Source organism: Erythrolamprus reginae, chromosome 2 (genome assembly GCF_031021105.1).
Source record: "Erythrolamprus reginae isolate rEryReg1 chromosome 2, rEryReg1.hap1, whole genome shotgun sequence".
Lineage (NCBI taxonomy): Eukaryota > Metazoa > Chordata > Lepidosauria > Squamata > Dipsadidae > Erythrolamprus > Erythrolamprus reginae.
Genome location: NC_091951.1, coordinates 103,320,284 through 103,338,664, shown reverse-complemented (window position 1 = coordinate 103,338,664; position 18,381 = coordinate 103,320,284). Strand labels below are relative to the sequence as shown.

At 38.8% G+C, this 18,381-nt stretch overlaps 1 protein-coding gene across 1 annotated transcript in view; it reads right to left on the bottom strand.

Moving 5' to 3' along the window:
- The window catches only part of CLINT1 (clathrin interactor 1), an 84,670-nt gene that overhangs the window by 6,636 nt on the left and 59,653 nt on the right, over nucleotides 1–18,381 (bottom strand). Inside the window, exons 7-9 of the mRNA XM_070738992.1 lie at nucleotides 17,663–17,909; nucleotides 12,118–12,190; nucleotides 4,702–4,782 (exon numbers count right to left, since the gene is read on the bottom strand). Of these exons, the coding sequence (XP_070595093.1) occupies nucleotides 4,702–4,782; nucleotides 12,118–12,190; nucleotides 17,663–17,909 (401 nt within the window). The remainder of the gene's footprint in view (nucleotides 1–4,701; nucleotides 4,783–12,117; nucleotides 12,191–17,662; nucleotides 17,910–18,381) is intronic.

Below are 18,381 nucleotides of genomic sequence, written 5' to 3'. Positions count from 1 at the left end.
TACTTGTGAGAAGCCAGCTGAAAAGGGGCATTGGCAGAGTTGGGCTGCTGCCTGGGCGGGAGGGGCGGGGGGAATGCAGTGGGGTAGCGAAAATGGAGCTCCACCCCAGAGCACCCAATTTGCACTGAAAGATATTGAAAGAAAATGCAGGGTGTTCTGCATAAGCCACACCCACAGTGTGGTAGTAAAAAAATTGATAACCCTTCACTGGGCGTTGGTCTTGTGGGGTGGAGCTAGCATTCAGAATGGGTTGTCCTCATCCAATCAGAGTGAGGACTGAGTTTGTCAATCATATTTTGCAAAGCTCCATCTGCCATCTTGCCCAGCTTCAACTCAGTCTTCAGAGAGGACAGACAGGGCTTCATTACTTCTATTTGAATGCTAGCTCCATCCACCACGGAGAAGTTTGCAAATCAAGGTTATGGGGCTGCAAGATGTTGCAACTGTCACAAACGGGTTGTTTGCCAAATACCCAAATTGCTATTACATGACAATGGGGGTGATACAATGATTGTATTTTTAAGGATGGGTCATAAACCACTTTTTCTATGGCCATTGTAACTTCAAACCATTGCTAAACAAATGGTCATAAATGGAGTATTACCTGCATAAGCAAACCTTATGATGAAACTATATTGATGAAAGTGAAGCCTATTCTTTTTATATAAAAAAAAATGAAGTACATTTTGATGATAAATTTCACTCATTAGCCACTGATGAATATTATAACTTTTAGTAACACATTATGAAAGCAAATTCTGATTAATAAATGGATTAACCAATCAAAACAGGAAGGTAATGGACAGCACTGTTGCTTGTTATACAGATTTACACCTTGCAGCTAACATTTTATATTTAATGTCAGGCAGGACTAAAAAAGAATAATTCAGGACTTTTTTCATGAATTACACGGGATGGGTTTTTCAAAATGAGCAATGAAAGACTGGGGAAATATAAGGTCACAGAAACGAGACCTTTCTGACTGCAGAATAATCAGGCCTGTACTGATAATAAGAAATTAGTGATTGACAATCTCGCAGATTATCTAGAATCTAATGTGTTTAATTATAAGGTTGTTGCAATAATTTATATCTCACTCCAGTAACTCTTAATATTACCTGTGCACCTGGGTATAAAACCCTTTATTTTAATTAATTTCACTTCCAACAGTGGATTAAAATTTAAGTAAGCAAGGATGGGGAGGGGGGAAAAAATCCACACCTCTCTGCACAATGATGCACTTTAACGCTGCAAGTAGCAGGTTGAAATTCATTAGCTTTGGGCTATGATGAAACATTTTCTTTGATCTCCCTTAGAAAAAGGACTTTATTGGGAGTGTTTCAATTAGTCTTGCCTATTAAAAATGTAAGCACATTTAAAGTATTCCTGATGGGTGAGTAACTGCTGAATGTGTTGATTCTCCAGTTACTGGATGCTCATATTCCAAACACACACACAAAGGAGAGGGGGAAATAGAGAGGTGTCTGTTGACATTCTTTGGGGAACTTTACACCAAAGATGATGAATCAACCAAGATTTCTAGAGGGGCTTTGTTGTTCGAGAAAGATAAATCATAATTGCCTGTTTGCATAATGGTGATCAGTACAGATTAACCACAGTAATAGTGATAAAGGAATATTATTAAGTTATACTATGATATTTGCATAACAGGATTCAGCTATCCAAAAGAACAGTTTTAATATTCTGTGAAGATTTAGGTAAAACAGTGCATGTGAAAGTATTTAAAGGCACAGTTCTTAGATCAATGCAGATCCTCTTTTCTCATAAATTGTACTTTTGGTGATGGGGGGGGGAGGACACATTTTAATTTAATCCATCCCAGGGCCTTTCTTGAGAAAGCTGTACATTCTGGGTCCCAGTGCATCAAAAGAAATCTATTCATCATATTTTTGGGGTAGTTGGGCCCACTATATCGAAAATCGCGCAGACCTGCTTCATTTAAAGTGGATGAAAGCTACTTTGGGATCATAGTTAACTCGGTCTTTTTTGAAGGCCACTTTTAACTGGGCTTAGTTCCCGACCTGTGACATGCTTTAAATTAAAAATGGCATGGAAAGTTTCCAGACTTGACAGAGACAATGGTATGCCCCCTCTTGAAGAGGCCATCCTTGGACTCAGTGGTTTAAATAATTACTGCCCCACCTACCTTCTCTTTTTAAGAAAAGCTTTTGAGAAAGTGGTTGGACTAAAACTTTTTGTTTCATGTATACGTGAAACTGCTGGGTGAGATAATCTATGTGTTTTGGATCTGATGCAGTGGCTCTCAACCTTTCTTATGCTGCGACCCCTTAACACAGTTCCTCATGTTGTGGTGACCCCCCCCCCCAGCCATAAATCTAGAGCCACCTCTCTCAATGGAGCATTAAGCTGATTGGCAGTGGGGACACCCCCACTATAAATGCCTGATTGGTCAGAGAAAATATTGTAAAAATATGTTCCAAGGTGCCAGAATAGAAGCTTTAGTTCCTAACACCATGGGAAATCCCCCCCCCCCCCATCATCTTAGGCGACCCCTGTGAAATGGTCATTCATTCTCCAAAGGGCTACCAACACCCAGGTTGAGAACCACTGTGATTTCAGGAATAAGAAATTTCAGGCCTTTCCCCTTCCACTGAATAATTTTTATTTTGCAAGAATCTTTTAAAAAAAAGTGAGTAGAGGAGCCTTCCCCAGCCAATAGTGTGCTTGTGCAAAATAATAAATATTAACACTAAAATTCCATTTGGGGAGGGAGAAATGTTTACTTCTTCCTTGAGCAGGCGTAACAGAAAATAATTGAGAAGCACTGTCCTAATACATCCTGGGATTAGGCAACAAAGTGCTTGATGACAACTTCAGATAATATACACGACCCAAAACCAATGATGGCATGTCATATTACCAGGTGCTAATACTTCTAACATCATATCAAGACAAAGAGCACTGATTATACTTTTATGCTATGAGAAGCCTGACAATTCTTGATCTCCTTAAGAGAGAGAAAGGGAGACATGAAGCCTACAATCTGGGAGAGAAACTTCATAAATCTCCACAATCAAGGGAGCGGGGGGGGGGGATGCTTGAGGAATGAAATTGTTGATTAAGTACAATGGAGACATAATAAATACCTTTCATATTTCCTAATTCTAAATTACTTGATCAATATAAAGATACTCAAAGGAGATGGGGAGGAAATAAATTTAAATCTTGCCAACCTAGGTTTTCAAAAACCATCATAACAGAGGTGAAATGCTACTGGTTCGTCCCAGATCAGGCGTGATGGCAGCATGAGGCTCCGCCCACCTGCCTGGACATTGCCATTTCCCTCCTTTTAACCCACTGCCCATGCGCAAAGCCTTCTGTGCATGCAGACAGGTTGGAAAAGTGCATGCGATGGGGGCGCGTGCAAAGCATGCGTGCATGAAAAATGCATTCTTCCAAACCGGTAGGGAAGGTATGTAGATTTCACCAGTACAGTGATCCCTCGATTTTCGCGATCTCGTGCTTCGCGAAACGCTATATCGCGATTTTTCCCACCCGATGACGTCACTCTCTTCCTTCCTTTCTCATCTTTCTTTCTCTCTCTCTTTCTCTATCTTGCTTCTTCCTCTCTCACACTCTCTTCCTCCCTCTCTCATCTCTTTCTTTCCTTCTCTCTCTTTCTCTATCTCTCCCCCTCTTGCTGGCGGGCGGCGGGCGGGGGCATCAGCGAGGAAGACCCAGGGAAGGTTCCTTCAGCTGCCCAGCAGCTGATCTGCTCGGCAGCGCAGCGAGGAGCCGAATCGGGGTTTCCCCTTTGCGTGGGCGGCGGGGAAACCCCGATCTCCGTCTGCTCGCTGCTGCTGCGCTGCCGAGCAGATCAGCTGCTGGGCGGCCGCAGCAGCAGCGAGCAGACGAAGATCGGGGTTTCCCCGCCGCCCACGCAAACGGGAAACCCCGATTCGGCTCCTCGCTGCGCTGCCGAGCAGATCAGCTGCTGGGCGGCCGAAGGAACCTTCCCTGGGTCTTCCCCGCTGCCCACGCAAACTCCACCATCTGCGCATGCGCGGCCATGAAAAAAGGGCGTGCATGCGCAGATGGTGTTTTTACTTCCGCAACCCTACATCGCGAAAAATCGATTATCGCGAGGGGTCTTGGAACGGAACCCTCGCGATAATCGAGGGATCACTGTACATCATAATCTTATGTTACAAGAAGCAGAACTAATACACTCAGGCAAATACTTTATGAGAAGGAGGACAACAATCATTTTTTCTCTGAACTGTCAACAGATGGACCTAAAGCAGTAGTGGAAAAGTTGTATGGCCCCCAAACCCTCTGTTGTAGGTCTTGATGCTCTTTAAAAGATGCAGTTTTAACACAGAGTGGCAAACTTCCAAAAAGCAGAGATGAGATTTCATGCAGATTTTCAGTTAAAAAAAACAAAAAACCAAAGAAAGTAGTTTTTATAAGCCTCTGGAAAGGTATAACACATTTATAATGTACACCAAAATCAAATACAAAACATCCTCCCATCGGTGTGAATTATCATCCTGCCTACTACAGCCTTTGGTTATTGTACTAAACAAATTGGATGTTTTCCTGACCCTTAGAACTGCAGATTTTTTTTTAAAAGCCCTCTGTTCAAATTAAGGGATTGGCTTTTGGTTCTAGCTTAATAGTGCTCAACAGTTTTGGAGTCTATTCTGTTCACTTTCCTACCTTGCGATGGGGGACAGCTTGCAGAGGTAGCTGCAGGAGAGTTGAAGTCAGCAAAGCCTCCAAAGGGGTCACTGGAACCACCTAAAACACAAAGGCAGGTTATCGTGAAGAAAGCCAGAACCACTTCCTTTGATATAGTTTACATCTAAGAAAAGCCAAAGAGAATGTAATCCAGCACGCATCTCACAATGGATACAGAAAATGGAAAGTCCATGCTATGCCAGAAATAATAGAAGAGAGAGAGACAGAGACAGAAAGACAGAGAGAGCGAGAGAGAGCAAAAAGGACAATAAACTACTCTTAATGCCCATCCAAAGTAAATATATAAAGAGGCCCATAAATGGCATTTCCCCTTTTATGCACAATATTATTTCAAATCACACTGAATATTTTTCTTATATAGTTCAAGTCTATCTTATTATTTATATATTTATATAGTAATGAAAAGTGTTTCCAAGGCCACATGATATAATGCTTGTCATAACTCATAAAAATTACTATAGACAAAGGCTTGTTATTATAGTAGCAAGAGTTAAAACAATTCTATTCAAGCAAGATACAGAATAATGGTTGGTTTTTAAATAAAATAAAATCCTCTTTTTGCTTATTATGCTGCCGGTAATACAACATTTAAACTGACTTTGCACAAATTAATCTTGAACAAGTGAAAACATGAAAGACGAATACACAATTTCATGTTTTATGTCATATAATCTAAATTGGGATTTTTAAAATACAGTATATGTTGACATACTCTCTTTCCACAAATGAAATCATTTAAGAAATTCACAAAGTATTTCAGTACTTCAATTATTCTTCCCAACAATACTTTATCAATCAAAATAGAAAAAACATATTAAAATTCAATTAAACATCAGCCATTTCACAGAGAGTCTCAGTTTAGGAGAACAAACTATATAGCTTAGCACTACTATACATTTGGTGTTACTGGTTAGACAAGATAGATGGACAATAATTGAGGCTGTAATACTTCAGGAGGATATCCATAATTTTTAAAAAAAAAAAATCTACCAGACCCCTCTAAAACTGCTATTAGACTCAGGAGAAAAGCCGCTCTTTAAATTTTTAAACCTGTATATGTTAATGAGTCTTTGCAGAGTGTTTATTCGAGCCGATGTTCATTGCTGCACAATCAACCTCTCATTAATACAGGAATTTGAGCTTCCTGGACAATGTATTAATTAGCTCATTTCTTCCCCTGAAAGTACTAAAAAGTTGCCCTTACTCTTCATTTGTCCTTAAAGAAAATGTCATCTGTGAGTGGTCACATCCTTATAGAAAATAGCAGTGGCTCAATTATTCTACTTTTAGTGCCTGTGTACATTATATGGGTTACATCACAGCTGTTTAGCCTGCAGTGCTTAGAAACTAGCCAGGTGGGACTGTAACATCTGTGTTGCACTCAAACAACACCAGGGACAGTTTCCAACATCTGGTACCATTTCAGAATTGTCTTATCGCTGCAAGACATTCTGTTCCATCTGCTGCTTTCAACTCAGTTAATTAAACTAGAACCATCTCCTTTTTTAATAAATGGCTAGCAGCAATAAAATGAATAATTCCCTTTCTACAACATGTGTACTTGTATTTCTTTTTAATGCCATTTGTAGTCAAGGTTAGTTTGGCTGGCTTGACTCTCAAACAGAAGCCTCTATTTTTGGAATGTACACTGGTTTTGTGATTAAGTAAGAAATACTGAAAATAGTTAATTATTTTGTGATGCTTATAGAAAAGCAACACTGGTTATTTTCCGGTACTGATTTAAAATAATAACGGAGTGGGTGGGCTCATGCTGGCAATTTATGAAAAACTGGACAATGATTCAAATAGAGGTTGTACAAGACACAAACATACATAGAGAGAGAGAGAGATACACACACACATGGACTAAGATGAATAAGATTTATCATTGTACAATTTTATAGAGTACATCTACAAGCAGCATATGAGTTTCAGGAAAGTCTGATAATTAGAACCTTCCCCAAAATATAGTCTTAAACACATATTTAAGACCACACAGAACAAAAGAACTCTAAATAATCTATTTAAGCATCATCCTAGAACCATGATGGCAAACCTATGGCACGCGTGCCCGAAGCGGTATGCAGAGCCATTATGCCTGCCATCTCCCATTCATCTTCCAGGTTTGTCCCACACACATGCACACAGTAGCCACAAGACTAGCTGGCCAGTGTGTGTGCGTGTGCTGCAAAGAAAACCGGAAATTCATTCAGCTCCTCTTACTGGTTAGTGCATGGACTGTTGGTTGGTCTCTGCTTGACTGTAAGTTGTCAGGATCAAGGTGGACTGGCGGGGGGGGGGGAGCGTACTACGCTGCCCAGGATTGAGATGGGAGGGAGGCAGCCAGGAATGATAGGGAGGAGGAGGAAGCTACGGTGGAGGCCAGCGAAAGTCTGGGGAACTCAGAGAGTCACAGCCAGAGTAAAGCAAGTAAAGTACAGTAGTACCTCTAAATACGAGCTGCTCCACATGCGAGTATTCCAAGATACGAGCCACGAGGAGAGAGAAATTTATTTTTGAGACCCAAGCTCAAATTTGGGATACGAGCCGAGCGTCCACTAGGTGGCACAAGAATCCTTGCTTCTGGTTATCTCGGAGGGGAAAAACAAAGTCTAAAGCCATTTGTTCCAGATACGAGTTGTTCGACATACAAGCTCCCTTCTGGAACAAATTAAACTTGTATCTAGAGGTACTAGTGTATTTTATTGGGGTTATATTCAAGCTAGTACAGCAGCAAATAGAGTCAAATAATGCTTCTGCCAAGTGTGGGGCATGCCGCGGCAGGTGGGGGGAGGTTAGTTTCTCTTCTTTCTTATCAGTGCTGTTTTAAAGAGGGGGGAAAGTGTGGGGAACTCAGAGCATTGCAGGAGGAGTAAAGTAAGAAAAGTGTTTTATTGGTTTAAAAAAACTGCAAGCAGTTAAGAAAACGTGTCCAAAAGCACACAACAGCTTCTGCTGGACTGTTTTTTACTAATTCCAACGACATTCAGATTCAAGAGCAGAATGTTAGCAACTCGGGTTAGGCTCCCCTCATACCGCTCTGGCCCTCCTGTGAAACCCCCACCCTGCAGTCCTCGTATCCCGCCTCCTCCTCCTTTTCCGGTCTCCCCGGCAGCTGCTTGGCAGATCCTGGCAGAAGCAGGAGGGGGCCAAGGCTCCCCTGGTCAAGAAATGCTTGACCAGGGCGCATGTGAGTGGCGCATGTGTGAGTGGCTTGACCAGGGTGCATGTGTATGTGAAACACACATGTGCAAGGGGCAGTCATGCACACAAACACAGATGGGACGTGCATTGCATTGTGGGTGCTGGCACGCATGCACACAAACACACTTTTGGCACGGAACCAGAAAACAGTTTGCCATCACTATCCTAAAATGATAAATACCAGCAAAATTCCAAGGTGAAATTGCTGAGGAAACTGCTAAATTTCTATGAAAACCTCTCGCAAATGGGAAATGAACATTGCAGCATACATTTTCCTGACCCTTTCTTTTACAGAAGTAAAACTTACTTTAGACCTATTTTGTGGTATGGACCATTTGGACCCATGCCACACACAATAAGTTTCACACTAGCCAAGGACAGCGCTTATCTGCTTATGAAGGACAGCAGTTACTCAAAAAGACTCCAGAGTGAACATGGTCATCATAAACTAACTCTATATGCTCCCTTATGCCAGCAGTGGCATTATTTGGGTTAGCAAGTTATTAATAGTTTCATCCCTAGGACATCTTCTAAATGTTGAAGTGGTGTGGAAAGAGAAATAAGTCTAACTTTCATCAGAATACAGAAAGCAGAATGGATTACTTTTCAGCGTTCAGTATTCAGAAGAAAGATCTACATACTCTGTTTTCATAAAGTGTTTACAGATAATAATGTTAAAATGCTGGAAATACGCTTCATCTGGTGTAACAGGGGAAAAAAGCATTCAGGTATTTAACAAACTATATAGGATATGGTTTGAGAGTGGGATCCAAAGACTGTGGGAACCTTGATATTCTCTTAACTTCATTGCTTTCTTGCAGTGTTTCATTACCAAATTAGGTAACATCATCAGTAGTAAACCAACCAAGCTCAGAGAGCACGAAGGACCTCGCAATTTAATCCTGAGCTACAAATATTAACTTCTGTTTCAGATCCCAACTGGGAAATGCTTGTTGATAAAGCAATTTCTGGGAAGGGCCCATATTAATCCTATAGGAAAAGCTTCTATGTGAATGACTTGTCTGGCTTCAAGTGGTTTAAATCAGGACATATAATTCAGGAACGTGGAAAAAAATATAGAATGGAAATTGGCTATTTCTACATCATTAGAAATAAGTATTGTATCATTTCAATGCATACCCATTCCAATACTATACAGAGGTTTTCTTTTACAAAACACATATTTTGTATTTTCTACAGATGCATTTTGCATATTCTTAGCAATAGTTTATGTAAAGCAGAGCATTCTGTGACTACCACTGACCTATGCATTGGAAAGATATTTTGAACGACAACTCCTATTAAAATTAAAGCTGTCAGGCTGAAGCCATTTAGTTGGGGTCTTGGGCCTGCCACACTTTATTCTATTTTAAAATATATTCTTAACTGTGGGACGTTGGGAGGGATAGTTGCATGAGGGATGCATGCCTATAGCCATAACAAATTCCTTCTAGATGGTCAAGGTCATCCTTTGCCTTCATACTTCGACACCTGCACGGAAAGAGATGGGAGTTGCTGCCAAGTTGGCAGAAGATTGGGATGTCTGGGGACAAGGACTTGAACTTTCAACTGGATGGAGAAACCCCTGGGATTTCAGGTTCGGGTTTCTCCCAGATGTGCCAATATGGCTCTGCTAATAAATTGGAACTTTGAGGAATACTTTGCCTTGGACTCTGATTTAATTTTCGAAGCTGTTTGGAACCTGACAAAAGCCTCTGTGGCCAATTGCTTTTTAGAGGAATATATTGGTTAGCAAGTTGACAAGTCACAAGCATTATAAGCTCAATGTATGTGAATCAAGGTGCCTTTTAGATGAATCCTCAAATATAGGAGTCCCATTTTGTTTTAGGTCCAGCTGCATAGGACTCACTCAAAGGGAAGTGGCTCCCATCTGACTAAAGGATGTGCCTAAAGTGTCCCAGTAGCACACGGAAGTATGTTTCTTTTCCCTTTACATCTCCTGCACACATCTGGAGAGATGGCTCTGTGCCTAACCAATTGGCAGAAGTCCAGCGAGCCCCAGGAACTAAGGGAAGCCCTCTAATTTTTAAGTAGGAGAGAGTTATAGGTTAGATAACAAATTATTGTTCTTAACAGCATATATGTTTAATTCACACTGCTGCTATGAGTATTAGGTAATGTGCTGTTACACATTACTTTTATGAACTGTATATATTGCCCGAAAAACTATTTATCTACATGATGATATATTTAAAAAGTCAATAGATTTTTAAAATGGTGCTGTTTTACAAGACTAGGTCATAACTGTAAGACAAACTTCAGAGCAATGTTTACCTAGATAAAAACATGACCGTTTTTAAAAAAGAAAGGATAGTGAATGATAACAAAAATAAGAAATAAACAAAATATTTATATTTTAAAATAATCAAGACCAAGACAATAAACTATGTTTGATGCAACGTTTGAATTAATAAGCAAATGGTATGATTAAAGCTGAAACTGAACTGTGTGTCTTTGTTTATCCACATATGTATTATAAAATATACATACATGTACTTATGCGTATATGGAGAAATACATGAATTATATTTTGAAACTAAACTAGAATAATCCTATCTCAGCAAAGTTTTCAAATGGTTAGACCAGCTATTTATTACATTTCAGAAAACTATGCTTGGAGATAAAGAATGGAGTCATGTACAAAAATATTAATCATTATTAAAAGCTTCCTAAATACGCACATTGGCAGTCAGCATCTGTTAAAATGTTTTCCCTTTAAAAAAGGCCTAAACTAGATGAGAAAGAATCTTTTTGTACTTACTGCCAATCTTTGAGGGGGACAGGCATGGAGAATAACGTTAAGTAGTTGAGCTAATCAGACACATGGGCAAAGTTACTTCCTCATACAGCAAGAGGGATGACATCATCCTCTCTTCTGCCAATACAGTGTTCCCTCAATTTTCGCGGGGGATGCGTTCTAAGACTGCCCGCGAAAGTCGAATTTCCGCGAAGTAGAGATGTGGAAGTAAATACACTATTTTTGGCTATGAACAGTATCACAAGCCTTCCCATAACACTTTAAACCCCTAAACTGCAATTTCTCATTCCCTTAGCAACCATTTAGATTATTACTCACCATGTTTATTTATTAAAGTTTATTAAAAAAAATATTTATTAAAGGTGGACTAAAGTTTGGCGATGACGTATGACGTCATCAGGCGGGAAAAACCGTGGTATAGGGAAAAAAACAGCAAAGTATTTTTTAATTAATATTTTTGAAAAACCGTGGTATAGCCGTTTCGCGAAGTTCGAACCCATGAATATCGAGGGACCACTGTAGTCCTAACTCAGGTTGAGGGACAAAGGTTTTGCAGCTTCAACAAGTGGGACATTTCTTTTGTGAGAATGGAAAGAATGGGACCTGGAAAACTAATGAAACATTTTCAAAAATACTTAAAGTTGGCTGGTTTTTTTTATGGCAATCACATATAATTTTTAGTTGTGATGATAGGCTTATTTAGGGAAAAAAAACCTGTGAGGACTAGAAACCCATCTTGGGCATTGGATCTTCAGGCCTGTCACATGTAGTGCTGTGGGAAACTGGGAGGGGGATTGGGTAAGTGGGTAACTATAGTCATACCAACATTCTTTTCTCTGAGAGTCAAGGTCACTCTAGTCTGAACCTGGAGGGGTGTTCCTGGGAGACATCTCCATTTGGGATGGTGCAATGATTGGACAATTTGATGGACATTTGGGTGATGGGGCAGAAACCTGAACTTTCTTTTGGGATGTGGAAAACCAGAAACTTTAAGATTCAGGTTTTCACAGATGTGTCAATAAGACAGCTCTAATAAAATGTAACTTTGAAGAAACTCAATCCTTGGAGTTTTCTTTCATTGGGGATGTTACTTGGAATCTTGACAAAAATAAATTAAAAATTAATATTTACAAAATAGCATTCAACAGATTTAAAAATATAACCCATCTTGTTTTCAATGTGTGTAGCATGCTACGGGCTGAAAATTGCTGGATCGCATATTCCAGTCACTGTAATTCCTGACAGACTAATAATGAATCCTTCTCAGTATTAATATTGATGTTAATCTATATAATGAGACAATTTCAATGCTCCATAGGCATGTATCTCCATAGTCCTGTTACCTAAAACAGAAAATTAAGGTCAAATGGAAAACAGAAAATGCACTTTACCTGTTGAAACAGATTGGTCTGCACCATCGAACAAAAGATCAACCAGATCACTGGATGACTTGTTACCAGAAACCTAGGAGAAGAACAATTAAACTATTTAAAATATATAATATAAACAAAACTGAAGAAAACAGTAGTATTATAAAGTTTCTCTTTTATTGGATACAGGCCAGGGAGTGTACATCCCAAGAAACCTTATTAGAAATAAATACATATTAAAAACATTAGAAAATGGAAAAATAGAAATTAACATATCATAGGAATTTTATTAGAATTTTAGTACAATTGCTTCCCATTAGTGTTTGCAAATAACAGAAATGCCTATATGAAGTTGGCTCCTTAAAATTGATACTGGGACCTTAAGAATATCAGAAAAACCACTGCAGTTTCATAAAATGCTTGTAGCTCTTCACAAATATCTATTCCCATTATTTATTCTTACTAAGCCCTCTGTAATCACTCATTTGAAAATTGATTTGTGGTTTAAATTTAGCATTCAAAGTAAGATATTTAATTATACTGTATTTATTTTCCAGCCCATCCCTTCTAAGCTAAGCAAATGAGTACATGGTTGGTTGGTTGGTTGGTTGGTTGGTTGGTTATTTATTTATTTATTTAAAAACTGGCCAACTCCAGAAGTCAACATTAAAAATAGAAAAAACAAGAAAAAAACAATGCCTGTCCAGAAAAACATTTCTATTAACAGAGAAAATTCAGTAAAGGATTTGGCAACCCCCTTTCTTTAAAGCTGATTTGCTGGTTTAAACCAGCTCTTATAAAACAACCGAATTTTAATTTGTCTATATTTGACAATATACTAAGCTAGAAAATCAACTTTTTTAAAGCCTCCAGTGATGGAGTACCTACAATCTTTGAAGGCAAGCTATTCCATTGCTTGATTGCTCTACCCATCAGGAATTGAAGGAATTCCAATACCCCCTCCAGATTTCCACAAGGAAAGAAAATGAACTTCTTCAATACTGTATATCATATCCAAAATGCTCAATTTCTTATCAATAATTAAAGATATTGTGATGACTTATCTTACCACTGGGCCTGAATTTACTAAAATAAATAACTGATTAAAGTGCAAGGTAATAAGTTCATAGAGCCATTATATTTTAATATGTGTGATCTAATAATGTACATTTTTCTGCAGAGTCACAAATAACAGTGGATGGAAAGTTCTTTTTCTTTTAGCACCTTATCTTTTTTTAATAGTCCATGAACATTGGCACACGTTATAGTAAACTCTGCATACCTGATGAGCTTCTAGAAAATCTGCTCATTGCAGCATTATTAAGTAGACAAATGGTTCACCTTAATTTTTTTAATGATGTTTTCTCCAATACATTAGTTTAGCAGCACACTGTTAGATAAATTATAATTGGAAACAAAAAAACAAACTTGGTGTATAACAAGTGAAGAAAGCCTAACACAATCCACAACATCTTTTGCGAGAAAAGGTACATCAGAATAGAGGTTCCTACATCTGAGGGGAAAAGGACTTGTGCTGTGACTGATTTCTGAGTTTAATAGAAAAATGGAGGTGGAAAACAAAACTTTAAAAGTGTTATGTTCCTAGCTATGTAGTAGGTTCTAACACTCAGCACCAATATAACCACAGATGTGAAATTGACTAAAATTGCAGTGATATATGTATCCAATGTTTCAGTTAGCTGGGCAATAGATACTAAGTACAGGTAGTCCTTGACTTATGACCACAACTGAGCCAAACCTTTTCACTGCTAAACGAGCCCGTTGTTAAGTGAATTTTGCTCCATTTTACAACCTATCTTGTCACAGTTATCATAACATGGGTGTTAAATGAATCTGGCTTCCCCATTGACTTTTCTTATCAGAAGGTCACAAAACAAACATTGAGGAAAGAAATTAAGGAAGGGGAGGAAGCAATAGGCCTAAAATTAAGAGGCACAAGAAATAATAATTATTTTGGAAAGTTAAGGTGACAGTGGTTAAAAGTTGGGAGTTAAAATCGAGATTCAATTGATGGAGAACCCAGAAGACACAATTAGGCTCTCTTTTTGGAGGTAGCTTTTTTTCCCCCAGTGACATGGAATTTTTCTTATAAGTAAATGGTATAATAATAAAATTTTTTGGAAGAGGCAGTGTTAGTTTAAAATTTGAAAATACAGTCTTCCCTCGATTTTCGCGGGTCCAAACTTCGCGAAAAGTCTATACCACGGTTTTTCAAAAATATGAATTAAAAAATACTTCATGGGTTTTCCCCCCTATACCACGGTTTTTCCCGCCCGATGATGTCATATGTCATTGCCAAACTTTTGTTTGCCTTTAATAAATATTTTTTTAAATAAACTTTAATAAATAAACAGGGTGAGTAATAATCTAAATGGTTGCTAAGGGAATGGGAAATTGCAATTTAGGGGTTTAGAGTGCTAAGGGAAGGCTTTTGATACTGTTCCTAGCCAAAAATAGTGTACAGTGTTCCCTCGATTTTCGCAGGTTCGAACTTCGCGAATAGCCTATACCACGTTTTTTCCTATACCACGGTTTTTCCCACCCAATGACGTCATATGTCATTGCCAAACTAATAATTTTTGCAAATAAATAACAAAAAAAATAATTATTGTTAATAAATAATTACGTTTATAAATATCAGGATCACTAAGTGTCTTATTTAATGGTGAGTACCAGTAATAAAAATGGTTGTTAAGGGAATGGGAAATGGTAATTTAGGGGTTTTAAAGTGTTAAGGGAAGGCTTGTGATACTGTCCATAGCCAAAAATGGTGTATTTACTTCCGCATCTCTACTTCGCGGAAATTCGATTTTCGCGGGCGGTCTCGGAACGCATCCCCTGCAAAAATCGAGGGAACACTGTACACCATCAGTCTACTAATTATGAGGTGACTTAGGATAAAAAACACTCTGGAAAAAGTAAAGTCTTCGGAGAGGGGCGGCATACAAATCTAATAAATTGAATTGAATTGAAAGAGGGTGGAAGAGGAGGGGGAAGTAGAAGGGGGAGGAAGAGAGGGAGTGAAGGAGTAAGAAGGTAGGAGGAGGAGATAGAGAGGGGGGGAGTGCAAGAAAAACAAAAGAGGGGAAGACTATTGTTGATGTAAGGACAGAATAAGATATGGATTTTTGTATGTTTAAATATTTTGAGGACTATACATATTAACCTGTATGTGATGTAGAGGAGAAAAATAAAAAAAATGGGGGGAAAAGATCAAATAGGACTTCCCTACTAGAATATCTGGGGCAATTTGCAAGCTTTTTTTTTTTGAAACAGAGTCCAAGCTTCTTTCCTCTCTCTGAGGGGAAATTCTAACCAATTAAATGTCTTTATCTTTATGAGGTCATTTTTCAAATTAAAGAATTTGACAGAAAACAATTTTACAACAAATAGATATGTTTGACAGTAGACAATTCAGATGCAAATAATTTGTTTAGGGGTGCTAGCAAACAGTTGCCCGTTAAATTATAGTTGCTTTCAGGTCGCTAAAAGAGATATAAACAAGCCATCTTTTAATTTAGGACATAATTAAACATTGTCCCACTTGATTACACTTACCCGGTTTAGCTTGAGAAAACTATCTCAGTGGCTGATTTTACAACTGCATTAATTTCAGTTGAGGTTAAGTAAGCTTAAGTAGATAAAGTGGGAAGAAAAAGGCTTCTACCTTTCCTCAGTATTTTCTAGATTCTTTTATAATATGGACTATCCTTTATTATAGCATATCCCTGCCAGGGCTGGTGCCAGAGAAATACTGAAACACATTATCTATGCAAAAACTCACCAGCATAGATAATATTTCTAGTATTTGAACTTCCCTAAGGCTGATGAAGTTGTCCCTTTGTTCTATGATCCTTTCAATATCCTTTCAAGTTGCCTGCTTGATTGATTCCATGAAACAACTTCTGATGTTAAGCCTTTAACAGTTAAGGTCATATATTGCATATTCTTAGAAAAGAATACCAATAGATTTGTCTCATTCTTTTCAGTAAATGAAAAAATTACTGAAGCCAAAAGCTAAATTTGACTTGCATCATTATAGAAGATGAAGGCAAAACTGATACAATCCAAAATCTGACTCCTGTATAACTATGTTTGCAAAGTCTTATCGTTCAATCAAAGACAGTTTATATCCCCATTCGCTTGGAATACCAGTCTGCAATGAAGTACAGCACAATACTGAACAGTTTTAAATATGTTAACATCATTTGATATCAAATCATTGGATTTGACAGCTAGGATCAAAAGCAATCAATCAGGGTGGACACTGAAGCAGCAATAAGCGATATAGCAGCCAAGAGTCTACTCAGCAATGTGGTTTAGTTTGCTTTCCTCCCAGTAGACAATTGGTGGGAATATGCAGCCTATCTCAGAAGCAGTCTTATACAGAGTGACGGGAATGGCTTCTCGGGAAAGCTTGTACAGGCTGTCAAGGCCAGGTAGCCTTAGGGAGAGTTTAGCTAGCTCAAGAGATGGGGCATTGGTCTTACCTCTTCTGATGGGGTGGAGCTATCATTCAGGATGGATTTTCTTTGTCCATTCAGAATGAGGATTGAGTCTGTCGATTTTGACAGGATCCACCTTGCCAGTACCACCCAGCTTAGACAAATCTGAAGACATAGACTTGACGTGGCCGCTCCTGAAATCCAACATGGAAGCTCGAATGCTAGACCGACTGCAGCCCCTTGTGGTCAATGCCACGATGTGTACAGCAGAAACTGCCTCGGCAAGAGCTGAAGCCCTGCTGCCAAACTCCCCCACTCCTCTACGATGCATCTGGGGGTTTCGGTAAGGCAACTCACACTTAATTAATTAATTAATTAATTAATTTGGTTTTTATGCCGCCCTTCTCCTTAGACTCAGGGCGGCTTACAACATGTTAGCAATAGCACTTTTTTAACAGAGCCAGCCTATTGCCTCCACAATCCAGGTCCTCAGTTTACCCACCTCGGAAGGATGGAAGGCTGAGTCAACCTTGAGCCGGTGATGAGATTTGAACTGCTGACCTTCAGATCTACAGTCAGCTTCAGTGGCCTGCAGTGCAGCACTCTACCTGCTGCGCCACCCCGGCTCTTGTCCAAAACAAATAGGTCAGTTTGTAACTGATGGAACTAGCAAAATAGGAAGGAGCCAATGTTAGCCATGTCTGTTCAGTCTGAGGACTGAGATGAAGCTGGGCAGTACTGGCAAGGCGGATCCTGTCAAAATCAACAGACTCGATCCTCATTCTGAATGGATGAGGAAAATCCACCCATGTTAGCTTCACCACCATGGAGAATCTGGGGATAGTAACCTAAGTCAAACCTATGACAATTACTTTACATTTATGAATCATAAGCACTACTTTTGGTAAGTTGTGGTTCTTGCGCCCATGACTTCCAATAACCATTGATCATTCAATTCAAAAATAGTCCCGCTGTTTTCAATAAATGACTCTTCCAGCACAGCCAAAACTTTTTTAGATGTATTACTTTAAACAAAAGCAATCTGAATTAAAAGGAATGAGAATTCTAACGCATAGTGATTTCTTTGGTAACTTTCTTACCTTAGCTGTTGACTGTGGAGTATAAACTCCAGCATTCTGGTCTGGACTTTCTTTGTCTCCTGTGTAATGGGCAGCTGCTCCCAAGTCAATGGTTTTGGAAGGATTTGCCGTGCGTTTGTGCCTGGTGGTTGTGGTCTCCGTGGCTTGTGTAATATGGATGTGTTTTGTGGTCACCGTTTCCTCCTCATCTTTGAATTCACCTTTTGGTGATTTACCTCTTCTGGATTTCTTTTCTTCATCACTATCACTGTGAAAATTAAAACCAAAACACACCTATTAGATATTATATGAAGACATAAGAGACTGGAGAGGTAATTACTAGTGCAATTCCAATTTGAAAAAGCTATTCCAATTTTATTTCTGAAATTCTTTCAACCACCTGGAAGAGTCCCAATTTTGAAACACCTCCTTGAAATATCTTATACCCTAGAAATTATTCAGTACTAGAGTCCAGAGTCTATGCTTTGTGAGACCTAAATCCAGCCTTACTTGACTCTTATCTGATACCAATTCATCTTGACCATAGTAGTTCAGATTCTTGTATATTCTTGTATATAGGTACCATGAAATAATACTTTGGACCTCTATCCTGGTTCCTCATTTCTGACAGAGATTTAAGCAATATCCTAACCAGTACACAGTACTATACCAAAGCACCAAGTACTTAGTCAGTTTTATGATTAAGATTTTATAAAACCAGAAAGGATTCTGTTTCCTAT